Source organism: Rhyacophila brunnea, unplaced genomic scaffold, assembly GCF_057557595.1.
Source record: "Rhyacophila brunnea isolate RB1 unplaced genomic scaffold, BYU_Rbru_1.0 scaffold_5, whole genome shotgun sequence".
Taxonomy (NCBI): Eukaryota; Metazoa; Arthropoda; class Insecta; order Trichoptera; family Rhyacophilidae; genus Rhyacophila; species Rhyacophila brunnea.
Window position 1 is genome coordinate 30,611,478 of NW_028233170.1, and position 27,876 is coordinate 30,639,353.

Sequence of the window (27,876 nt, forward strand, 5' to 3'; positions counted from 1 at the left end):
CAAGTGTTTAGAGCGCTTTATTAGTAATTTCATTATAACAATTATTTTTCAGGTACACTCGGTTGTCCAATTACATCGGCAGGTAATTTACATTGATCGTACACTGCACTCCTGATTGTGTAAGTTGTATTTTGCTGTAGCATTACTGAAACACAATTTAATAAATAATTAATAGGCAGTAGCAACACGGAGACACAGTCCGAGGGGTGGGTTGCTTGCCGGGATCACCTCGTCAGACCATCGCATCCTTCGCATCGACCCAACGATCACCGTGTCTAGAAAACTGTACGTATGCCAGTGGCGAAGGATGGAGGTAGGCTGTTTATATCCGCACTAAATAGTTCACATTATACTTTGTCAATCATACGCATTTGTTTTCATTGAAATAAGACTACAATTTACAAATGCTTCTTGCTTAGTTTTTAAAATTCAATTAAACCCTGCGAAACCAAGCCATAATAGATAATAGTCAAAAAATACTTGTCTATCTATAAAATATCTAAAATTATGCAATTAAATTATGTATAACGTTGGATATTTTATCGATATAATAATATGTTTTTAACTATTATAGTATGGTTTGTTTAGGTAGGGCTGAACTTAAAAAAATGAGCCAACAATATGTGTAATGTGTACTTATTCTTAATCCAACGAAAACAAATAAGAATGAATGAAAAAGTGTGACAATTTTGTCGTATCGCCCAAAATATACGAAAATTATTATGGTTTGGTTTAAACAGGACTTAATTGATTTCTAAAAACTAAAGAACATAATCTGTGAATTGTAGTCTTAGTTCAATTGAAACAAATAGGTACGTATGACTAACAACGTTTAATGTACACTATTTATGGCGGATCTTAACAGTCTACATCCACCCTTCACTACTGATGTATGCAGTTCAACGTACCACAGTTCACCGTGACCTGTTGTATCAGAAGCAGATGGCCGTATAACTTTGAGATCAAATTCTATTTTTTTAGTAGAAATATAAAAGTAATCAACGAAATTATATCTATCATAACAAAAAATATGGCACATTTTACCTAACTAATAAATATATAATATTTTGAATTATAACGTGTAGAGATTTTAATAATAGCTAAACCGAGCACAAATTAATAATAATAAAGAAACACTATCCGTGATATTTACAGAATTAATAGAAAGATCATATATTTACAGAATCACTTAATTTATTATGCTATGATACTGTCCCACCCTAGTGAGACTTTGAAAGAATACTCTTCGGTGTTTCTGTATACAATTATTGTGATGCTGGTAGATTTTAAGCGTCTAAATAAGAAATAGTTAAAATTGGTATGTTTCGCTTTAACTCTTCGATTTGCCGCTCTATTGTAATTACCGCCCTATAGCAGTAGACATTGTACACGTAGACTTCATATATATCATAGTAAAATTTGGTTTATTTAATTGAATAAAATATATATTTTTAATACAATTATTTAAAAATGTGTTTTTCGGACATTTGCTGGCTGAGTGTTTTACACCCCAACTCCCCCGCTTGGCGCGTCTCTTGTGCTCCATCTGAATACGGGAATAAACTTGGTTCCTAAAATGTATATACATAAATATGTTACCGTTAATGCCTGTTTCTAGGAGTACTGTAGCGTTTACGCTAGATATGAGTAGAGGACGACTGCCTTCAATATTGTCGTTGTCATATTTATCGACGTTTAGAAAAGCGTTCATGCTATTTATAGTTAGTGTTAGTTCGGCTCCCATGTATTTTATTCCTGGAACAATAATTATTTCTTTTCTATTAGTAAAGTAGCTAAACTTAAGCATGGCTAAAATTAATTAAAACAATAAATTTGTCTCACTTATCCATATAAAAAGCAAGGTATCTAACCTACTGACCTAACCTAACCGATTTTTTTTTTAAACGGTACATGTTCAAATACGCGCGTTAACATCATTTTACTCCCTACTTCAATTATAGTTTGTCAATTTATGGCTACGGCCGTATGTTGTAGCTTAACCACTGGGGAATGCCAAAAGAAATGGTGTATTTAAAAAAAACACTACCTTATTCTTAGGTCAATAATAATTATTATAAAGCAATCATTATTCGTAGGATATTTATCACACTTGAACGGTCAAAGACATAGCTTATAATGAGTATCTTTAGAATTATCTTCAAATGTATTAATCTTGCCCATTTTTTGAATAATAAAATGCCTAATTCTTGTCAAATTTGGGATCACAGAGATTATCAATATAATTTTTTATTGTGAATATTTTACTAAAATTATCTCGTCATAAATTATACTAATGGTTTTATAAATGCGTTTAAAAATTAATAAATGTAAAAAAATTTAACACCACTGCACATTTATGTACTGAAATATGACTGTATTCTAAAACTTTATGTAATAAAAATACTTTATGCAGTCATCAAATGTTTAAAATAAATATAAAGGATAATAAGGCTTCAAAATTATATCAATAGATTATCTACAACGTTTAAGGTATGTCCAGGATCATGCTTTGAAAATAGAACAAAAGCTCCATTTTGACCTACGCTGAGCATGATGTCCCCCCTTAAAACAATAATTAATCTCTATATATATAAAAATCTCGTGTCACGATGTTTGTGGTCGAACTCCTCCGAAATGGCTCAACCGATTTTTATTAATTGTTTTGTGTCAACAAGTATATTTCATACCGCTAGGTGATTAGGGTATCTCTATCCAGAAAATTTTTTCCTTAATTTTTTTGAAAATTTCTTTTTGTATTTTTTTTATTATTTTGCATCAAAAAATACCTATAACCCCAAATTTTCACCCTCCTACCCCCACCCGCCTATTTTTTATTCGCGTTTTTATTATTTTTGTATAAACAAATTTTACCGTCGTTCGTATTTCAAACAGAACGAAATTATTTATGTTGTTGAATGACAGATGGCGCTACGTCCGAGAAGAATTCAAGAGAAGTGTCGCGTCATTTTGACATTTCATTCGGCATATCACAACGCAGTGCGTGCAAAATTTTGTACGATTTATTTTAATTTATCTATTTTTATGTGCGTGTATTACAGTGCATAATGCCATCAAGACTCAAGGGGGGCCATTTGGGCCGTCGAACGAATAAAGCAACAAACATGCAAAATAGTAGAGCAGAAAGAACAGACGAACAAATCCAACAAGATAACAAAAACGTGCGTGTAAGTATGTCGCAATTGCGTGCATCCTAATCACAAGAGGCACGAGCTGAACGAAATCAACAACGACAATTGGAACGGAGCCAAGCGCGCCGATTCGTAGTTAACACACGCAGAGCAAATGACCGACAACGCCAACAAGTACATCGAACATTTACATCCGCTTCGTTCCTTCGTCTCGCATTCCAGTACGAGCCAGATATTTAATATTCCGCTCATCCGAAAGTACTGATTGGTGCTATGAACAAAGAATGTCTCCATTGTCATGCGCTCAAATTCAAACATGAGTCAACCGGGATGTATTGCGCATCAGGAAAAGTGCAACTACCAGAAATTGAGATACCACCAGAACCATTGAACGGCTTGCTCATCGGCATGGTTCCAGATTCAAACCTATTCCTGAAGTCCATTCGCACATTCAATTCATGCTTCCAAAAGACTTCGTTCGGAGCAACAGAAATAGTTCACAATACTGCGGCAAATGGTCAACAATTCCATTCTACGTTCAAAATCAAAGGCCAAGTATACCACAAAGTAGGCTCATTGCTGCCAATGCCAAACGAACCACATAAATTTTTACAAATCTACTTCATGGGCGGTGAGGACATCAATCATGTGGATGTACGTTGCGGCTATAATAGCCTCAATTCGCCTAATGCCAGGCGCATCGTCGGCGAACTGGACGCCATGTTGAATGAGCACAATGAATTATTAAAATTCTTCAAAGCACACATGCACGAATTGCAAAGTGACAATCACGCTATTGTCATCAATCCTGATAAAACACCAGCTAGAGAGCACGTGCTTCGATTCAATGCACCTGTTGTTGACGACATTGCTGGAATCATGGTTTGCGACCGCACATCGACGCGAGAAATCGTGATTCGAAGAAGAAACAATAATCTGGAGTTCATCGCTGACACACACCGTTCATACGACGCTCTCCAATATCCGCTAATTTTTTCGAAGGGACAAGACGGATATTGCATAAACATTAAACAACGAGATCCTGTCACAGGTAATTCATTCATTATGAACATCGTTACTCATTTTGAATTGAGAAAATGAATGGTTGATGTTTTTTTGTTTTTATCGGCGGTCATCGTCTGCAGCGCTATATTCCTCTTTCTGTCATATATCCCATCCCCACACACTCACGATACATTCGTTATTTTTTATTTAACAACCAAAATATTCACTAGAAATAATTTATATGGCAGAACAACGTTTGCCGGGTCAGCTAGTTATTCTTATAAAATCATTGGTTGGTGGCCGAACGTTTATCTGTGCAGGCAGCATTCAAAATCATTCAGACCGTATGACAAATCGTATGGGCTCTGCTTATCATACTAACTAAAAGTATTTGGCGACTTGGTTAAGTCACCACTTTGGCAGTATGTGAAGTGGACGAGGAAAGTGATACGCGAATGAACGGAAGTATGAAGACTGGTAGTTGTTAGCTGATCTGGCGAGTATATTTGCCAGATTGACAGGCACCGTTTACGTAGGTACGTACAGACAATATTACACAATATAAAATAGCCCGATGCAGAGTGACAGTTACACGATTGAGATACAATGAGGAGTGACATAGTTTAGCCTTCAACGCTACTATACAGAGTGAGATGGAAAATGCTTACACTGAGTATCTCAGGCCTCAGTGGAAAAATACATTTTAACCTAATATAATAAACATTAAGGCGAAGTCTTCACTGAGCCTTTTTTAAAGAGGCACCTAGCGGAAAAATACGAAGCTTGCAATTAGAGACATTTTTTGATAATTTACAATAATAAAGGCTCAGTGAAGACTTCGCTTTAATAAATATTGCTAAAGTGAAAAAATGCTTACTAAGTAGTAATAAATAATATTAATTCGACAATTAGTCGTATGGCATGGATTCTACTGATACTGCTTGGTTCTCACAGAAATATCGATCGCCACAACTATTTAATAACTAAAACAAACAAAAAATATATACAATTATTGTTATCCCTGGAAAAACCTTTATGCAGGCGCTCCATTGACGAGCCAAAAGTCCGAGGACAATAAGTCGTCCGCTTTGTCTATGCTCTACTACGGACGATTAAAGAACGAGTAAAAAGTCGAGCTGTAATAGTTAAACTTATCATAATTTCCAATAATCCTGAAACTTCTGCTGTGCCATTTACATCAAATAATATAGGAATGGCAAAAATTAAACGTGTTTAACATCATTAAAAAAAACATTTTTAAAGTGAGTCATGCAATATAAAAAATAGCGAGTAATGAGTATAATCCGGTTTAAATTTAACTAATAAACTGAGCAGATATTTTATGAATATACATATTATTATAATGGAAAAGTTCCTGACAGAATCAGAATAAAAAAAGAAAAATATCAATAAACTAAAAATGGAAGTTACCGATTTTAAAACCAATAACCTCACCTAATAATTTTATTATATTTACCGCCAATTTTTAGGTCAGTGGTGTTCGGTAAAATTCGCGGCCTTGTAATCTCCAGTCTGTCTAAGTAGATACTGATTCCTGCATATCCAAACATAATTGACTGCAGAACCCCTCCCATTCCTGTCAGATAGTTGAACCTACTGACATTAGGTGTCTGGATATCATACCAAACCTGTAATATATTAATATATTATTTAAATTATAAATATGTAAAATTGAGTTATATAGATAGTTTGGCATAATGACTTGACATAAATACGATTACTATAATGCCTGTGCTCCATTGGCACACAAGTCAGACGTTTTATTGTCCTCGGACTTTTGGCTCGCCAATGGAGCGCTTGCATAATATTATGTAAATATAGGACATTAAGTAGGTTTGTGGGTATTTATTATTTTTAATTATCCGTACAGATTAAGAAACACGAAAGGCGAGAACAGCTTTTCTTCCAAAAGAAAAATTATCACTATCACACCGATTTTTTTCGCCCAGGCAGCTTTTGTTTCCGAAAAAAATCGTTCAAATTCAGACTCGCTTAACTTTTTCCAGTATTGACATCTTTTCATATTTTTTAACCATGTCCGATCTTAAAATGATCATATTATGAGCCTCTATAGAATGGAGGTTGTATTAACGGGTTTGTGTTTTTACGGAAAATGGATGTCGGCCACTTGCTCAACCTATTCGGTCCATACTATGGTTCAAACACGCATTGAAAAACAACATGTGAATTTTCCAGGTCCGGAATTAGAACCCGGGAACGACGACATTAAAAGCCGACGCAGTAACTGCTCGGTCAATGCTGGTGATACATAATACCGACACAAGTGTCGATCATTTTTATTTTATTATATTACACATAGGTACATAAATTTTATAAATGATTGGACTTCATGCTAATAGTATATCATTATGGATAGGATTGACGTATAAAAACTTACTTTAAAAGGTTCCATAACGTGGCTAGCGTAGCTCTTTTCGAAAAGGTTATCAGCTTTTTCAAAATTTTCCGCTCTCAATTGGCCAATAGTATACATGCTCCATGTCATGGCACCACCATTTTCAGTTGTGTTTTCATAATAATCCAGATCGTTCCATCTAGTCGAGCTTTGAACGTAAAAATTAATAAAATTCATCATATTGATAAAGTATATAAAAAAAAACTGCGGAATAATCATGTACAGTAAAAACAAAACAATGATGCGGTTCGTCGATTCTATATGAACGTATACGTACGAATACGCGGTCATCGGCTGCCAGGCATTTATCACGGCTCCCCATACGCTCGCACACTATCGACCGACCGCATTATTGTTTCGTTTTTACTGTACCTACCTATTTTCAATACCGTAAATGTTCGTCGCCTTTAAAAAAAAAAAAAGCTCTACACCCGCATTGGTTACTTCGTCCTAATCTTCTAAATCTAAATCCGTCTAAATCCACTGCTGCACAAAATGGTTGACATAATGGAGACGGTGAACAGAAGATTCCGTACACGAAAATTCCGAACACAGAAAATTCATAAATACCATACGATCTGAGACAACGTAATACTGTTCATATCGTGAAAATCACTTCAACAATTTTAGATATTCGAAGAGTTATTAACTACCTTCATGTTATATAAATAATACCATAATAATTACCGGTAAACCGAATTCACTTCATATTTTTACGCGAATTCGTTACCTTGGTATTTTGCATGCCATAGTGTAGGTACAACTTCATTTTTATTTCCGTTTCTGAGATTTAATAGGCGAGTCTTACCGAGTTGCCGTTTTAATGTCGGTTTTCCAGAATATGGTAACCGAAAACCATGACTGTCGTCGCACCAGCAAAACATAAAATACATAATAATAAAAATATATTATATTGAATCATTTACTGTCATACCAATTTTTACATTGTAGTATGAATAGATAAAAAAATGTCAGGCAGCTTAGCATCTAAATGTGTATTTAGCAGTGGCGAAGGGTGACTTTTGGAAAGAGGTAGGCTGTGGACATCTGATAAAAAGAGCACACTTGTCAGGTATACTATAATAAGACTATAGAGAAATAAAAAGATAATACGGTAACATACTTATGAATACACTAATAAATGACAACGACACACTAATTCAATAAAACTTCAAAAACTCACTGACGACATAAAAATGAGCGATGTGTTTAAATTACGTATTTTTCGATACATTTATACCCATCAAAAATCATTAGATAAACTTTCTTTTTATTTTTAGAAACAATCTATACGTATTTATTAATATTCGATTAAACGCCGTAGAAATTATTTTCTTAAATTATCTTAATTATTGATTTTGGACAAAGTGCGCAGTCATGACAAAAATATTATGCGCGAATGTTTTAGGCTTTGCGAGAGAAGCTTACCTTATTTCATACAATTCGACAGACTTGCGAAGGTTACGAGACGTAAAGTCCATACGAAAAAAAATCTGAATTATTTCACACATAATCGGACCTTTATACATAACATAAATGGCGCGATGTGGTATATTTTTTAATACCTTTGCAGATTGTTTTGTAACTATGTAATACTGTAATACATTCCTACATATACAACATCTCTCCTTGGCAAAATAAATTATTTTTATAGAACATAAAATAATGAAGTGATTAAGTATACAAATACCTATGTCAATATGCAATTAAAAAATATTTTTCTTTAGAAGGTAGGCTTTAAATAATCGCCTAGTATGGAGTCTTCGCCACTGGTATTTAGTAGATTAGTACAGTACTTATAGATTTCAGTAAGTGGTTAATAATTTTTAAATAGTACACTGGTACACCAGTAAAATATCATTTTGAGGTTAAATAGATCATTCAATGAATGCATTTTAAAAATGTTTATTTATGTTCCCTGACTCTGAAAATGTCTATTTATTTACCATGATTGTGATCCTGAGTGCATTAAAAGCCGGGATATTGATGATATAGCTATTTCAAGGTGGCTCCTATAAAATACAAAATGGCCACCAGAAGGGGTGGGTTGTATGAAAAATTGAAAGCTATGGCCTTAAGTAGCATTTGGAAAAAAATGTGGCTTTATCCGGTGTGTCCACATTTACCTCAAATTCATCTATGGCTCAATTTTTGCAAGAGTTATTCTAAGCATATTATGTATAAATTACATTATTATCAAAGTAAAAAAAAAAATCGTACGAATTCATATTATACTGTAGCGGAAAACCCAGGAAAACGGTGTCTGCTTGGTAGGTCTCTCCAGGTCTTTCGTATCCTTCAAATAAAGGGTGGTAGTCAGATTTTTGGTCGTAAGGAAGAGCAATGTGACGAGCGATTTCTTCCCATTTTGGATATTCCTCATCGCACAGACATGATGCGTATCTAATATGTGAAAAAAATTAACGGTTGTAATAGTGATTTTTGTAATATTGATTTTTCTAATGATTTATAGAGGCTTGCTTCAATATAAATACTAGCAGGGCTCAAAATGGAACGGAACGCACCGGTTCATGAAATCCCCGAGATTATTGTTCTGTCACAATAAAAATAATAAGTTGAGTATAACAAAAAATCTAACGCACTTATTTTTATATAATACACACAAAATTAGATAAATATGTTAATATTTTCGGAAAAATCAAGCTCTCCGGATCGTAAAATTTTCCATTTAAAACGCTGATATTACGACTTATCAAGTAAAAATATATAATATATAACGAAACACATACTCTCCGAAGTAAAGAGCATATCCTGCAAGCACATTAGTAGATGCTGAATTTCTCACGTTTGTATATGAGATGTCTGGCGCCCTCACACCTGCCAAGGGAACATCAATTTAATGCAAAGTGTTTACATATATGTACAGTGGCGGCTCTAAGGCCTTGTCCAGATAGCTTTTTTGACTCGCGCGCATTACGAAACAGTAAAAAATATTATTAAACGATTAAATTGATCTACTATTTTTATACGTACATCAACAAAATATTAAATGAAGTTAGGTTAGGTTAGGTACCTACCTACCTACATATTTAATTAATTTCTACGGTAGGTATATTGAAACTGTTTGTAATAGAATAAATATGTCGTATAGTTAAATGAAACCGTTGATGATAATGAAAGAAACGTTTGTTTTCTTTCGTCATTTTCATTTACTCGTTACCGGGTGCCATCCCCTAGAGCTCCTAAGGTAGAGCCGCTACTGTATAATAATGTAGATAGGTATATAACAAATATAACAAGTAGAACCTCGATATAACGGACAAAATATCCGGTCAAATGTGAAAATTGTTAAAAACGTCCTTTTAATGTTATACATATTTAAATCCTAGTGTCACCGCTTGTGAACACGTGTCCAGAAACTTGTACGTACGCAGTTCGCCGTATCACATTTCATCTTGAAATATTGTATCGGAAATATATGGCCATATATTAAAGACCGTTCATCCTCTTGGGGTCGTATAGTACTGACATAAAATTAATTCATGTCTAAAAACACGGTTCTTCTCGGTTTACACTTTACAGGAAGCCAGCAGCAAACAAATTTTGAAAATAGCTGATATACTGGACTATTTCTTAGGTTGGGTTAGCTTTTCATTCTTAAATTCTTGAATTTTTCCGAAATCAGCTATGACAATTGAATTATCGTTCATATTAATTCTAATAAAATTGGAGACCGTATAGTATACGGTCATCTCTTTACGATAAGAAAGCTCACGGTGAACTGTGCCACGGTGATATGTTTTACGTATAATTTACATGTAACAACGTAAACAATATTCTGATCATGATAATCACGTCATACGTCTCGTCCTCGAATTCGAATCATAATGGCTCGTAAACAGAACGTAGTAAAGATCTACCATCGTAAGTTGGCAGCCGGTCGAATTTGAAACTAAAATTGTCTATCGAGGATAAATTTGTTACAAATGCCATTTAATTTTACAACATGTTTCTCGAATTATGGATTGCATAATATTTGTACAGAAATCTACTACCAATAAAAAATTATAAATTACCATTTTTTTTGTTAGTTATGGTAATATTCTCAATGTCATACTAGCGCCCTCGCTGAAATGCCAATTTATGATGGTAGATCTATGGCACTGATGTTTGCAACGCTGGCCGCATAGGTATATTGCGAATTAATGTGAATTATAGCATTTATTACTACTACATTCAAAAAGTTTACAATGGTTAGAAGTAGATGAAATTGACCCTAGGACCCAGGTATTAGTTGTTTTGTTGATTTTAGAAAATGTGAATAGAAGTGAAGATAGCAAGGAAGAAGAAACAACATATCCAAAAACAAAGTTATCAATGATAAGATCGCATCTTGACGATTTAATAACATTTATTGACTATTTGTCAGATAACGAAATTCAACTTTGTTACATGATTATAAAAAATAGTAGACTTCAAAAGTACAAACAAAACTTGATTCTTTTTTCAAACCAAGCTTACTGAAAGCAAGCGCGTCGACATGAACATTAACGTCACTTCACAACGGGTGCGTTTGAATATATTATCATCCGAAGACGAATAAACAGGATTTTGTTTGTATTTTTATATAATCGACTTTCGACTTTAACTGACCCCCCCTCTACCCCGTTATATCGAGGTTCTACAGTATCACTTATGTTTATGTAATGTAATATTGTAGGTATTGCTGAGCATTCCATGTCGCACGATGATTCAAAAACTAACCAGTTACTAAGTTACCAATAACTAAGCCAATTATTGATAGAGAGACCTTATGTATAACATCTTACCATTGATATCATAATTACGACTTGTAGCGTTGAAGAATACTCTTGAAGCCCAAAATTCGGCTATACCTTTGACTAGTTTGCATCCACCTTGCTGAAATTGAAAAAAAAATGTAATTTACATAGTTATTCGAATAAGTTGATAGCTAACTTAAATAAACACATTTCGCACATCCCATAGAACAGTGTTGTAAGTAGTTGCATTCATAGTAAAAGATTTTTATTTATTTATTTATTTACAATTACAATTAAAAATCCCAAATATATAACACGGTTAATATATTTGTGCCTTGTCGTTTTCAATTATTGATGCCTGAACATGCATTTTTCATTCATCACTATGGTACCTATCATACAATCAGGGCTTCGAACCGTTATTTTTTGTTCGTTTCGGTTTTCGTTAAAAAAATGGTTTTTCCGGTTTTCGGTTTTTGGTTCAGCTCCGAGTGAATAAAATTTAAATGTTTCTATTTGTAATAATAAAATATTTTCTAGCATAATTTTGATCATTCTATGGTACTTGTGTGATAGCCCGCCGCCAGGCTCGGAAACCAACGGTTATGATGCACCTCACGGGCGTAGCCATACATTTTTAAAATAACATCTTATAAATTATAAGAATTGTGTCGAGATGCGTCACACGATCGTAAAAGATTTCTTTGCGCCTTGAATTTGACACACGTCACATTTCGAATGGAAAACAACAGCATATTTACAACTGAAATATGGAGTAAGATCATGTTAACGAGCGTATTTTTGAACATGTAATGAATCGAAAAAATCGATATGTTTTTTAGGTTCGGTTCCGGTTTTCGGTTCAGTTCCAGTTTGAAGCCTTGCATAGAATAGCTACAATTATAATATTATAGTAGGTATACTATTCGAAAAACCTACTATACAAAGAGTTGCATTTGGATATTTTTTTCATGAGTATGTTCAGAAAAGGTCGGTAGGTATCTAAGTAGCTATTATCCAGTGTGCCGAAAAATGTATAATTTGAATGGTGTGCCGTGGCTCGAAAAATATTCCTTGAAAAGGCACTGTCCTATAACGTATATTTGCATTTTTATGAATTCGATAATCGTGATGATTATGTTGTGTAAAAATATAAAAAAATCTCTGGTTACCTTCAGCCATTCGATATCTCTTGTCATTGATATATATTGGCGAGCGGCAAAAGACACCCATCCTCCAATGTGTTCATCAATCATAAGTCCTTCTGGACAGCAGTCAACGCTTAGCTCTGCTCCAGTAAACCCACTAAGCCAAGGGAATCTGTGAAAAATTATGAATTTTAGTACCTACAATGGTTTTTACTATTTTTTACAGAACGTCATCACGAAAATGCGTTTTCCGGCTAAAAAATAATGGATCAGCGTAAGATATGAACAAAACCGGCATGCGACTGAGACAAAGAAAGATTTCAGAGTCAAATTTAGATGGAATACATTTTAACGTATGCGTAGAGTTTACTGCCGTGAAACCACTTTAATGGTAAGTGATGAGACAAATGTTATATATAGTATGTTTTGCTTTTTTGATGTTCGATCCTAAGAAGATAATACTATGAGCCTCCACAGAGAAGGGGTATCCATTAAGCCAGTGTTTCCCAGCCTTCTTCATGCCATGCCCCACCGTAGCCTTTTCAAAAGTCAAATGCCCCACCGGCATCTTTTTTTGAAAATTTTATGTCCGTATATAACTTAGTTAATTTCAGTCTTATGCCTGGTCCACACCGGCAACAAGTCGCGCGACAATTCGTTAAATTTTACGATAATTATCATAATTGCTTAGGAAATTTTACGATAATTATCATGCTTATCGTAAAATTTAACGAGTTGTCGCGCGACTTGTTTTCGGTGTGGACCCGGCATTAGGTCCCCTCTATTAGTTATATCCAATCGAGCAAATATCCCCTTATCAATATATCTTAGGTAAGCTAGCAACACGGCTTCACTGTCTCTTAAAGTAGATTCATCGATTTGTAGTGAAAATTTCCGTGTTTTCAGCTTTTCAACTAGCTGTATTTCAACGTTTTCACTCAATTTGTCTATTCTTCTGCAAACAGTAGTGTTGCTGAGCGGCATCGCCCTCACGAGTTTGTCATCTTGTTGTAAAACTGTTTTAAGAAATGCTGATATTGATGGCTTGATTAGATCCTCTCCTATAGTATGGTTTTTTCCACATTTAGCGATGAGCAATGAAATTTGGTAACTAGCCTCAAGACTACGATCGAAATTTGCAGTTGGGCAGAAAATAGATTTGTTAATGTTGCACGTTTTCTAAATTTTTCCTTAAGATTTCGAAATAAAATAATACCTGAATTAATATGAGTACTATGTTTCGTATTTGTATTATCGTTATTGGTTAAGGATTTCTCACACAGCAGACAAAAAGGTAGGCATTCGTCGTGCACAGCAGGTATAAAACCAAATTTTAAAAATTCCTCCGAATACTGACGTTTTTTTATTTGTTATGTAATGGGTTTCATTCTATTTTAAGTACAATTTGCGTTTATTTCAATTTTGTACATCTCAGGCATTTTTTTGTATGACCGATGAGTATTCCCCTTTATATGTGAAATGCCGACGTGTCTCATCTCTGAAACGTGGTGCTCCACCTCTGAGGCGTCATGCCCCACCGGTGGGGCGTACGCCCCACCGTGGGAAACATTGCATTAAGCGATATTTGTTTTTACGAGAAAAGGGTGTTAGTCACTTCCTCAACCTATTAGGACCATATTCTGGACTCCAGCGACACGTTGAAATACAATATGTGTATTTGCCAAATCCAGGATTCTTACCTAGAACCCATGACATTATAAGCCAACGCGTTAGCCGCTCGGCTGTCGTGGGCGTTATTTAATCAACTAGAAAGTTATTATAAAAGTTATAATCAAAAAATAAATTATTCTTAATTGTTGTTTCATGGATGATTTATAAACATGGGTAAATGTGCAGTAACTACGTTTATTAACAATGAGAATAACAAAGAAGTATTTTAATAGGTAGGTACTCGAGTATGCATACCCAGCGGGTCTATTATATACGTAAGGCTGCTTTCGGCCGCTACAACCGCTAACTAGGGTAGGTTGTGTCGAATTATTTGCACTTATTGTAACAATTACAGTAAGTTATATTGTGCTATATTTTAACGGCACCTCTCCTTGTTGTGCTAAAATTGAGAGCGAGAGCGAGAGAGAGAGAGAGACAGTTTTGACTGATTAGACAGCTAACTGCTTACAATTAATTACAATGCCTCAATACAAAATATAATAATATGTAATAAATACTACCACCTTATCACTTTAGCGGTTGATAGAATAGACCCGCTGATGTACTATGATAATTTGATTTATATAGTTTAAAGAACAATTTAAAAATTTATTTTTATTGAAAATACGTATTTCATACGGTAGGCTTCACATGTTTCATTTGATTTAAACAATTTTAAAAGTCTGATTTCTCGAATATAAAATTGCCATTTATGTTACATTTTGACAGTCTCACTTTGGCAGTGGGAACTCTAGGTCCTAGGAGACCACATTTTATAAGCTAGGCTTGACATGAAATCTCACTTACATGTTAACTTCTCAAACACCAGCGATAAAGCGCGAAAGTCTGGGGTTTTAACTTTTTGAATAATCTAGCGTAAATGCTGTCTCCTCCAGATTTTTAGACTAATAAATGTTACCTTATGCCTGAGTTATGTGATAAGGTAGCCAAATCTTGTGCGGCTTCATATTTGCTAAGTCTATATTGAAGAATATCTTTCGCCAGAGATGGCTGCAATAGCAGAATAGGAGAAAACATGAAGCTCTCTTGATCCCAAAAAATACTTCCTGAAAAGTAAAATAAAAAATAAGTTATATTATCAATCTATTCTAGAACTTTATACTCATGGTATCTACCTATAAGCTTAGGAAATATTTGCTTAGGAAAATGACAAATATATATATATATATATATACATATACATATATCGCTAACATCCGGTAAAAAATATGAAAAAAATAGTATTACCTACTAGTCTAATGTGGGCTTCAATATTGGGACCATGCTTAAATAAGATTTGATATAAATGAAAATGATTTCAAGTTAAAATCGATATTTTTTTAAATAAATATTAATAATTAGTCAAAAATCTCTTATAGATTCAACATAGAAAATTTTATAAACTAAATTTTAATAATACATATGACCATAAAATAATATGTCATAATAAGATGGGAACCTTTAACAAATTCACATTTTATAACATTTTTTATAATTATTATTATAATTATTATTGTAAGTTTATCTTTGTCTGTCTAATGTCTCAAATTGCAAGCTTCGTATTTTTCCTCTAGGTGCCTCTGGTAGACATCTACACTTTACAACCCCAACCTCATTTTTATCATAAAGGGATGTTTATACTATCAGAGGCGAAAAGAGGCACCTTACGGAAAAATACGAAGCTTGCAATTTGAGATTTTTTTTTGATAATTTACAATTTCAACTATAGTAATTAATAAATATGTACCTATCTGAAAACAATAAAAAGATTTTTTATTTATTTTTTTAATTTAAAGATAAACTGGCAATTGTAAAAAAATGTAATAAAATGTAAATTCGTTGCAGGGTCAAATCTTATTATTACATTATATTTTATGGCCATATTTATTATAAAAAATTAGTTTATTGAGTTTTAGATTTTTTGTCGTTTAGATGTTTGACTAATTCATCGTTTTAATATTTTTTATATATATTTTAAAAAACATCGATTTTTATAAAAATATAAATGTGTATAACTTGAAATCCTTTTTATGATGGATGACCATTGCCACCTATTTATAACGCGAGAACATTATCCAGGAACGCCAAACTTCTAGAGCTCGAAGAAGAACTCGAAAAATCCATTAGGATGTTGTCGGACTCAGCGAGGTAAGACGACAAGGAGACAATATCGTCAATCTCCACAGCGGACATGTACTCTGTTATAATGGGACTAAGACCGGACGCACAAGCGGTGTCGGATTTTTAATCCACAGACTCTGGAAAGATCGCATAGTTGAATTTGATTTCTCTTCAGATAGAGTAGCAAGTTTAACACTTCAGCTCAGCAAAAGATACCAGATTCTGCTTTTGCAAGTTTATGCGCCCACCCAAAACTCACCTGATGAAGAATTGGAGGAGGTATATGAAGAAACCAGTACGTTGAAAAATAAACGGAAATGTCACTTCACTATCATCATGGGGGACTTTAATGCACGAATCGGATCTCAACACCAGGATGATGTAGCGGTCGGGCACTTCGGACATAGCACCAGGGATGGCCGAGGAGACATGTTAGTGGAGTTTGCGGAAAACCACAATCTCTACATCATGAACTCATTCTTGAAAAAGAAGCCTTCCCGAAAATGGACATGGCGAAGCCCAGCAAAACGAACCAGCGAAATCGACTACATCCTCACCGACAAGAAGGATATTTTTCTAGACTGCACAGTCATTAACAGATTTAATACTGGCAGCGACCACCGAATGGTAAGGTGTAAAGTACGATTTAACATCAAACGTGAGAGATCCAAACTGATGCAGAAGCCCAGAGTCCGCAAAGGCTTGAGAAGCAGAGTCGAATTCCAACAAGAGCTGGAGAACAGGCTAGCGGTTTTCCAGGCTGAAAATGACCCCATCTCCCTACAAAACACCGAGGCAATAACAAAAATCATTATAGAATCTTCGGAAGAGACAGTTGCTGCTGTGGTTGAACGAGTAAGCAAACTTTCAAAGGAAACGTTGGATCTTATGAAGCTGCGAAGGAGTACGAAAAGCGAGCAACAAGTTGCAAATGATCTTGAGTACTCCACGCTGTGCAAAACTCTACGTAAAAACATACGAGAAGATCTTCGTAAGTTCAATATGAACCTTGTAGAATCAATTGTTGCGTCAGGAAGGAGCTGACATAAGAACAAGCAACATCTATCAATAGGGAGACGGCAGATCACGACACTGAAAGCGCAAGATGGAAGTATCGTGCGTAACTGGGATCATCTACTGGACACTGTTGTAGAGTTTTACAGCGCTCTATACAAAGATGACACTGACATCAATTCAGATATTCCGGTGAACGGAGAATATGGAGATCCTCTTCCCGAGGTTACTATTACAGAGGTGGAATATGCTATAATGCGCATGAAGAGTGGAAAAGCTCCGGGAGAAGATGGGCTGACTATCGATGTTCTCAAACGGGCCGGGAGGACGGTGAGCGAAGTGCTCGCACGTCTGTTCACGTCTTGTCTGCACGAAGAGAACATCCCAGAGTCATGGAAAAATGCCTCCATTATTATTCTTCTTAAGAAAGGAGACACTGAAGATCTGAAAAACTATCGACCAATTAGTCTACTGCCAATTCTGTATTTCACGAAAATACTCTCAAATCGTCTCGAAACAGAACCAACCAAGAGAGCAAGCCGGATTCAGAAGAGGCTACAGTACTATGGATCATATACAAGTCGTCAGGGAAATCATAGAGCGCCACCAGGAATACAAACTGCCATTATATCTTGGTTTTATAGACTATGCAAAGGCGTTTGATTCCATCAAAAAATTCTCAATTATAGACGCCCTTAGCAACCAAGGAATTTCCAGACGCTACATAAACATATTGAACAGTATATACAGTGATGCCACAGCATGCGTGAAACTCCACAAACGGTCATGTTCTCCCCATTAACAAAGGTGTCCGGCAAGGTGATACCATTTCACCTAAACCATTCACCGCTACTCTTGAGGACTTATTTAGGAAATATGATTGGGAGGAAAAAGGTGTTCCAATTAATGGAGAGCACCTCAGTCACCTGCGCTTTGCAGATGATATTGTTATACTCTCACAAGACCCGAAAGACCTCCAAGGTAGAATGCAAGAACTCGTGGATGTCAGTCAAACGGTCGGTCTAAAGATAAATGTCTCAAAGACAAAAGTGATGAGGAACTGTTTTTCGGACCCTGCGATTATCTGTATTTCTGGCACCCAACTCGAGCAAGTCAGCAGCTACGTCTATCTCGGACAGCAGGTGTCCATAGACGGAAGCATGCACGATGAAATTGCTCGAAGAACAAAGCTGGGATGGAGTGCTTTCGGACGTCTGAATAGTATTTTCAAGAGTGACCTACCATTATATCTTAAGCGTAGGGTGTTCAACCAATGTGTGCTACCCGTGCTCACGTATGGCTGCGAGACGTGGACCCTCAACACGAGAGATGTCCAAAGGCTAAGAGTCACACAGCAAGGCATGGAGAGGTGCATGTTGGGCATCACGCGAAAGGACCGTAAGAGAAACGAATGGGTTAGGAAGCAGACAAGAGTACGCGATGTAATAGACGTTGCCAAACAGCTGAAATGGAGATGGGCGGGGCACATTGCTCGCCAAAAGGACGGCCGCTGGACAAATGCCGTCATCCAATGGTACCCAAGGGGTACGAAACGGCCACAGGGTCGCCCTAAAAGCCGCTGGATTGACGAACTGGTAAAGTTCGGCGGAAATACGTGGCAGCGGACGACACAGGACCGAGAGAGTTGGAGAAAGCTTGGGGAGGCCTTCATCCAGCAGTGGATTGACCCCGGCTGATGATGATGATATTATAACTAGGGAGCGGATTTATATAGTGCATGTTTTGTGGGTATACCTATACACAGAAATGAGAGTTGCACATAAATCTGTTTTGAAGCACGCAGAATCCAAATGTAAAATTTTATTGTGCATATTTGAGACTGGATTTAACTAGAAAAGTGCACGCAGGTATCTTTATTTAAATTTGCACAATCACCTCTGTGGAAGAAAGGTCATTTTCCGCATATAAACAAATACCGATAGATATGCGGAAAATTTTATTGCCAAATCACATTGAAAAAAAATCGTAACTTATTATTTCGAAAAAATACAGCAAATAGTATTTAAGGTCAATTAAGATTGTCCCTTTTGTTTTTTAAAGTTGAGTTTAGTTTAAAACTTTAGGATTTATTATTCAATTATGTGTAAAATTGTAAGGTAACTTTATATTAATTATTTGTGTTTTTTGTTGTTTTATTATATTGATTAAAATTATTAACTTTTTATTCGATTTTTATCAGTAATATTGGGTAAAGTGGGTGGAAAAATCAATAAAAAAAAATATTTTCATTTTTAGTGCATATTATTATGTGCATGCATATACCTACTCATTTTTATGTTGCATATAAATCTTCTTTCTAATTATTACCTAATGAATAATGAATGAATGAATAAATGTTAATTTTATTTTTACAACCAATTCCAAGTGAATAACGCTGTATTAATGAATATGAAATACTATTTTAAAACATTATTAAATATAATGAAACAGATAATTAGAAATATGTAAGTATGTTTTTTTTTTATATAAATGAACTTCGTATTCAAAAAATATATAACAAAAAATAATGACTATTTAATTAATGGGATCTTTGGCATTGGATTAATTCAATCAATTTTTCACTGTTACGATGTTTGTAGATATTCCTATTACGCTCAGCTCTACATATTATCTATACTAAATCTACATTGTTATCCCGCTTCGTGGTACCACACGTCTGATTGCGCTTTACCTAGACGCCAAATTTATGCAGCTTAAACGTTTCTGAATATGAATTATATTATTAATACTTTGTAACTTCACCTTCGTGTGCTCCGTTAATAAAACCGCCTTTGGATAGACCCATAGGACTCAGCCCGCCAAATGGTGACGGAGGTTGATTAGACTTCAAAGAAGGCATGGAACTCATCAGATAGTACCACATCGCGTTGACAATCTTCGCCTAGTCAGAAATATAACACATTATAAACATTTTATATGTGGCTTCACAGAAACATGATTTATTTAGTTAAACTGTATTACGATACATTTATAAAATAAATACATTAAATTAATAATATGTCTTTATTTTCTTAAGTGCTGTGGTGTACATATTACATAGTGATAGTTCAGTAGAAAATCCGAGGAAAGCTATCCTGCGGGTCTATTCTATACACAATGCTGGTTTCGGCTGCTACAACGGCTAACTAGGGTAGGTTTGTATCGAAGTATTAGCACTTATTGTAACAATTACAATAAGTTGGTTGTAATTTTTGCAATAAGTGCTATATTTTAACAGCACCTCTCTTGGCTGTGATAAAATTTAGAGCGAGATAGACAGTTTTGACTGTTTAGACGGCTAACTTATTGTAACAATTATGATACCTCAATACATACTATGTAATAAATACTTAGCGGTCTATAGTCGCCTTGTGTATAGAATAGACCCGCTGAGAAAGATAATATGTAACGTTACATTCGATAGTTCATACCTCGAGATAGTTTACTCTTCGAATGCTTCAAACCATTTATATCACTGTTTTCATTGATTTTGGAGTATCATGTTGAAATAGAGCTACAGGTATTGTACTATTAACTCGGCGATACAGTAAGTATGCTTGCTCGATATTATACAAGTCTGCTTCGAACACCTTGGATCTCCGACATGGCATGCATGGGTAGCCAAATGTGAAAAACAAGGATTAAATACAGAAGAACCTTTATGGCGGCATTCGATAACCATAACTTTTGGAGTCTTACAAGAATAAGACCAACTGTCCACATGAGAAGCGAATCTAGCCTCTGAGGGTCTCTAAGAATGAGTAAGGCCAGCAGAGCTTTTTTAGAGGGAGCTAGTATGGAGTGTGGAACATGAAAACCTCTTCATATACATAACCATGGTAAGGCGTACTCGAGACAATATCGTCACCTCAATACTACAAATAGATAAGTTGATTTTCACTTTTTGTTTTAAATCGCTATTGAATATGATTCTACATTTCCTTCTCTACAAAATAATGATAAACTAGGTAAGTCAGAAGTTAATGGTAACTGTATTAATTGTGTGTTTGAAAATATTCTCTTCTTCTTCTATCACCCTGTCACGACCCAGCATTGGGGCATAGGGCAAGCACAAGTTTGCGCCACTTCCCTCGGTCCATCACCAACCTTTGCGCCTTCCGCCATGTTAGACCTGCACCACGTAGGTCGCTTTTGTAGTACCGCTGCAGGGTGAGGGAGGGCCCGCCGAACATTGAGGCTGTGCCACAGGGGTTTATTACTTCATTTACAATAATAAATTGGGTAATACTATTAATAGGTAAGCAAATCATGCTGTTCCAAATTAATATTTTCCCCCAATATTAACAGTTGGCACGCCGCCCATTTTTACAAATATTTTGTCAGCTTAACACGCAAGCATAAAAAGGTTCACCATCACCCGACACGATTAAGAAGTAAAATTTAAATTATGTATTACATACAATGTATATTATTCTTACCAGTTTAAGATTTCCTCCAACTTCGATTTTTCCATTTTTCCAGAGGTATTCCCATTCGGAAGTGTGCTTTAAATATAAATTTTCTGGGAGTTCCTTCAACACTGCAATTAACATAGGTGTGTATGGATTATTTTCATTACTGTATTGCCAGAATATTTTTAAAAAGTAAAATTACTTTTCTCATTTAGTTCACATTAAACCAGCTTTGTCATGTGAGTTTTTAAGGTTAAAATTAAAAACCACCAACACCTCAGCAATAGCGGATAACTAGCGGCTGAACAATAATGAAGATGACCGCTGGAGATATTGGAACAAAGAGCAGCATGCCTACACCAGCTCTCGGCAGCATTACAGCAGTGATGTAGCCTGCTTCGAAGTAATTTGAACCAAACTACAGGTATGTGATGGTATTATTGAAGCTCAGCAGAACAACTTGCCTTCAGAATTTTTTAAATGTATTTCATCTAGCAACAAAATTTAATTTAGTTTTTTGCCTTACGTAGATTTAACCCCACGATGACCGCGCGGCTTAAGTGTCGGCCTATGCCCTATGGCGTCGTACACATATTGTTATTCAATGTATGCATGAGTCTGGACCTGGAGTATGGACCAAATAGGTTGAACAAGTAGCTGACATCCATTTCTCGTAAAAACTACATCTGTTAATACAATAAAATGAACCTCCACTCAAGATCTTATTAGGATCGGACATGGTCGAGAGAGATCTAAGATGTAAGATGTGATAGAGTGAGCAAGATAGATTTTAATAGCTTATTTACAATAATTATGATGATAATAATATTTCCCTATATTAAAACCTAAATTAAAAATTTCCTCAATACCATTTTGTCACTACCAAATAACAAATCTCACAGCGCACCGCATTTTCTCCCATAAGGAGTAGTTACGGGCATCCTGTAACTTATATTATAATAAAATACATTTTATTATTTTACCATCAGACATTTCCTTCAGCGCCACTTCCCTGACGGTATCCACCGTATAAACGTGTGTATGAACAAGTGTTTTATCTCCTGTTACGGTTATGTATTCGGGAATATCGGTCATAAACATGGAAATTGGAATCGGAGCTTTTTGATATCGACTGTCTTCTATATCACGTGTCTGACCACCATTCTCATACACAGTTTTTCCATGAACTGTTATCGTTCCCCCAAGGAAAAAATTAATATCCTGGGTGTTTTCACCACCACCCCATGAAAGCTTAATTTTCTGGTCCGGACTACCTGACAACAAAAGAGTATTTAAATAATTTTACTTAGTGAATATTAAAACATAATGTATAAATATGCCGGATGCCGAGTTTCCCATGAACGACTAGACAGACGAGCATTCCAAATTTGCAACAAATTACTCAGTTTGCCTGCACCGAACTCTCGGACCTTTTTCAGGAAGGATGACAGTCTGGGATAACTCGACGTATTTGGTCATTGAAATCAATGGTTCCACTAAACCAAATCCACATCCGTTCCACGCCCGGTCTTAATCGCGCGTATTACGGGAGATAAAGACTAGTAACCTACGACTGAGGTCGCCACACACTCAAGTGTACTTTGACTGAGTTTACATGTCTTTAAGTTAAGGGCCTCATAAGCGACAGAGAAGCAAAGTTAAAATGGTAACAAATAATAATTGAAGCTGATGCAAAACTGCCTTATAATCTTCATGTTTGCAATGTGATGCCACAGTTTTTTTTAAATGCTAAAATATAACATCCAAGAAGCTGAATGAACCCTTTAGTTGTTTGGCTGACTTGGGCAGCACGTATCTTCCCGTACACATTTCAGGATGTTCCCAGATTATGTCGTCTGCATCTTGTATTTTTCAGTGAGATGGAGATGTTGGACGGATAACCTGACTAAGCTTTACCAGTCTTGAAAGCATCGTCTGGAGTGGTCTTAACAAATGAATATTGTATACTCATTTTATATATTTACCTGGAGGAATTTGGACAGTAATTTGGTTGATCAATGCCCTTGTGTAATATTTATGTGCATAAAGTCTCTGCGTCACTAAAATATTTTCAGCTTCCACTTTTACATTAAAGACTCCGGTGGACGTATCCAGGGTATATGTGGTCGTAGGATTTTGATCTGATATATTTGGTCTGACATTAATGAAATTAGGTATTCTGGCTCTGTGGCTGTTGATGCGTTTGCCGTTGTAAAATCCATTCATGAAGGTGTCTTGTTTTGAATTGTAGATATCGGTGGCCAAATGCCCATTTCCGATATAGCACAGTAGCTGGTCAGGCGGTAAGCTAAGGAAATAAGAATACAATTAAAATATCATTGATAAATAAATATAAGGTGTTTGCATATTATCCAATCCAATGTCCATTATTTTCCATTTAATAAATGCTAAAATAATTTGATTAAGTACATATGATTTTATAATAATTACCACATCATTTTTCATCGGCACTAATTTCAGGAGGTAACCGGATAATACAGAACATGAGAAACAGAACAACTAGAGGAAATACCTATAGAACATTTATTTTTGTCGTATCTATTTATTAATTAAATATTTATAAAACTTAAGTTTATAAACAAATTATATATAAATATTTAATATATAATTTTTAATTATATTATTTATAATCACGCCACGTTAGCCACTAGGCGTAAAAACAACAATTTATCTACTTGATTTTGATAATCATGCACAACTCCACAGAATTATTAAACTCATTATTTCGTTGTACCTAGTCACCCAAGCATTTTGAACATATTATGTTTACGACCCCGAGCTAAGTCCCGTTTAATTGAGGCTTTCCCAGCCATTATAAATTCAGAAATTATATAATTAATTTTTTTTACGGCGTATTGAAAACCGGTGTTATTAAAAAACTATAGATATAACATAATAGAAATACGACAATTTCAATATTAAATGTTATATTTTTCCTGAAAAGTAATATTTTATATTTATCGCTGTTGTGTTTTGTCACCGTTCTGTTTCTTCATGTTATATTTAGTCATGGAACCATTTCAGGACAGACAATATGTATTCTTACCAATAATCATCTCCTATCTCCTATATATTATTATCCTAAGAGATTTTGGAAAATGACGTCAATTTTATATGACGTATATTCATTTCTAATAATAATAATGGAGAATTTTAATAGGTAAATGCATATTTCCTCACTAATTACTACGAAAATATAATCTAAAACCACGTCACTGTCTTTTATCTGTCAAGCTAATAGACTAATGATTATCATTTGTTTTCTTTCGCTTATAAGTTGACGTGTCAGTATATTTTCAAATTTAGAATTTGTAAAAATCCAAGCAAACATCGAACAGTGATGTGACATTTCAAATAGCATAGACATTTATTGCAATATTATATGACGTAATATTCATTGCTAATAATAATAATGGAGAATTTTAATAGGTATTACTATCAATGAATAATTTCAGATACAATATAGGATATTATAATAATATGTATTACATACTACCATATAAAATATAGGGTTATCCTGATATAGTATGTAATAGTATTATTTTTACATTTAGCTAGGGTAGATAAATGAAATTAATATGATGTTTATTACAAATAATTAATTCGTAATGTTATTGTAAATTATGAATATTGTAAAAAATGACATTACGTATCATTTATTCTTTATCACCTGTAATATCGCTTATATCTTATCGCTTATTGGCAAATAATATAATAATTAGTCAATTATTACTATTTTACGCCATAATTAGGTAGGTACTATAAGTAAGTAGCTACTACTTTTCCATTTTTGTACGTGATAAAAATAATATCATTTTTATTTCCTCACCCAGATAATTTGTCAAATAACAAATTAAGCATGTTGGAATTTATTCAGTAGTAGGTATTATTAAGAACCTACTAATACCATTTTTGCTCCTAAGCAAAGCATATGAACACACCTCTTCAGAGTGGTAATTATGAGTATCTTAAAAGACATTAGAGAGATGGTATTTACATTTTTTCAATCTAATGGGATCTTCCCCCATAGAAAAAATAAAACGCATTGTAACGCAACAATCTAAATGTATGAAAAATTAGACTATCCTGTTGTGGGGATGGGTGGAGGTAGGGTGGATCAACCATAGATAGTACAGACTAAACTTTGTCAGTTATACGTATTTGTTTATATTGAAATAAGACTACAATTTACAGCTGATGGTGTTGGTTAGTTTTCTAAATCAATTAAACCCTGGGAATACCAACAATTTTAAAGAACATGCTAATTATATCTAATGGCCATCTAATGCGGACACAACAGTTGTGCCGTCAGCGCTGTAACGATTTCAATACATAGAATAATATTTTTAACAACTATTGTTTGGCTTAGGCAGGGTTTAATGAATTATAAAAAACTAACCAACAACATGTGTAATAATATGTAGTCTTAGTTCAACGAAAACAACTAAGTATGAATGAAAAAGTGCAATATATACACATATTATATTCTATTAAAATGTCAGTGGTAGCAATCGGCGATTGCCAGCTGTTCTGCCAGGCCTATCAGCCTGAGGTGGTGTCAGAAGATATTGTGAAGGCCAGACTCCAGAATAGACTACTCATATGACCCCAAATTTATATTAGCAGTGGTGACTTGCAAATCGGCGAACTGGCAAACTGTCTGATGAGAATGAAAATCCATCCCGAAACGAAAACTATCGCGCCGTCTATGCATACTTCACAACTCGTAATATCCAAAACCGCCAAGCCGTCTGCAAGACCTAGCGAGACAGACTGGCGACTGCCAGCTGGCTCTGCTAGTGGATTATTAATACCTATTGTTATTTATTATTAATAGGTTATATATAATATGTATATATATTATTGCAATTTCTCATTAGTAAACTCTATTAGGGCTATACTTCAACTGGGGCACGGTCTAAAACGATCGTGATTGCGCGACGCGAAGAATGTGCAAACGACGCGTGCAGAACAAAACATAATTTGTCATAAAAATTCAACATGCGTCCATTTAGTGTTATGTTTATTGTTCTATTTGTAATAATAATAATATATTCATTGACATGTTTTCTTTTTCAAGTAAATGGGTAACGTTTTTTAGTCATCTTTACATGATTTAAGAATTAATTCCCCCGACGCCATCACAAAACAAATTGACGTGTTCACAGTTCGACTTTCGCTCTCCGATTGGCAGCCAGTCCGAAATTTCATCGCACCTATAGTTGAAAATTATTTGCCGTTTCACTGAAGTATTCTCTTAAGGCAATACATCAGTGAAACGGCAAATAATTTTCAACTATAGGCGCGACGAAATTTTGTGGCAAAACACGTGGCCTCTTCACTCTCAGCATAATGAGAGGCTGCTTGGTGTGTTCTCTTATCTCGTCGTTGCTCCTAAAGTCATACACCGCACACCCTGTAATCCATATTACTATAATATAGTGAAACTCCGATTCTACGGTTTTCAAGGGACCCTGGAAAAAACGATAAATGCGGGATATATAAATATATATTTTTTTTTAAACTGGTTTTTTTCCTGGATTTTTTTCGACGTCTTGAATTATTTCCAGTTTCTCAACTAGACTTCTAGTTTTCTCCATGGGGGGAGGGGGCATTTTAGTTGCGATTTATAAAAATTCGTGATACGAAATCGAGGCAAGCCTGAGCGCCGACCGACCTGTGCAAACAAAGCGACGCGACATAAAGGTCTGTATGTATGTAACATAAACAATTCTACGAAAGCGAAATGAAAAATATTCAACAAAAACGGTCAATCGGGATAATATTTGTGACGGGATCATAATATTTAGACGATAGATCGAGGAAAACGATAAATTGGGGAACGGTTAATGCGGGATTGCTTAACACTGTTCTTATGGGTGTTTGGCGGAACTTTCAAAAATGAACGATCCGTGCGGGAAAAGGATTTATGCGAGAACGGTAGATCGGGGTTCCACTGTATATTATACTATTGAATAAATCTTACGTGTCTGTAGTGAAGGCATAATCAAGTGGATTTGTATCCTCATAAACAATTTGAGATGCAGTATTAACAATGGCCAAATATAGGCAAACTCCGACCAATATAATCGCACCCATCTTGTCTGATATTAATGGTAAAACACGTCCATTCAACACAATAATTCAATGAAGACT

General features: G+C 35.0%; 1 protein-coding gene across 1 annotated transcript; it reads right to left on the reverse strand.

Moving 5' to 3' along the window:
* On the reverse strand, positions 1-27,876 carry LOC147066276 (protein-glucosylgalactosylhydroxylysine glucosidase-like). The gene is made up of 14 exons (XM_085956011.1): positions 27,707-27,876; positions 23,685-24,007; positions 22,683-22,973; positions 21,727-21,827; positions 20,051-20,189; positions 15,072-15,219; positions 12,506-12,653; positions 11,382-11,472; positions 9,342-9,429; positions 8,812-8,994; positions 6,574-6,739; positions 5,632-5,803; positions 1,600-1,755; positions 1-145 (listed from the first exon to the last, which is right to left on the reverse strand). Exons 1-14 carry the CDS (start codon positions 27,817-27,819, stop codon positions 42-44), a joined length of 2,223 nt encoding a protein of 740 aa, XP_085812137.1. The 5' UTR covers positions 27,820-27,876; the 3' UTR covers positions 1-41.

Coding starts and splice junctions, on each gene's coding strand:
- LOC147066276 (XM_085956011.1), bottom strand. CDS start 27,819: ATGGGTGCGATTATATTGGTCGGAGTTTGCCTATATTTGGCCATTGTT. Junction 20,190..21,726: donor TTGGAGGAAATCTTAAACTG/GTAAGAATAATA, acceptor ATTTCTGACTAG/GCGAAGATTGTCAACGCGAT. Junction 9,430..11,381: donor TCGTAATTATGATATCAATG/GTAAGATGTTAT, acceptor TTCCCTTGGCAG/GTGTGAGGGCGCCAGACATC.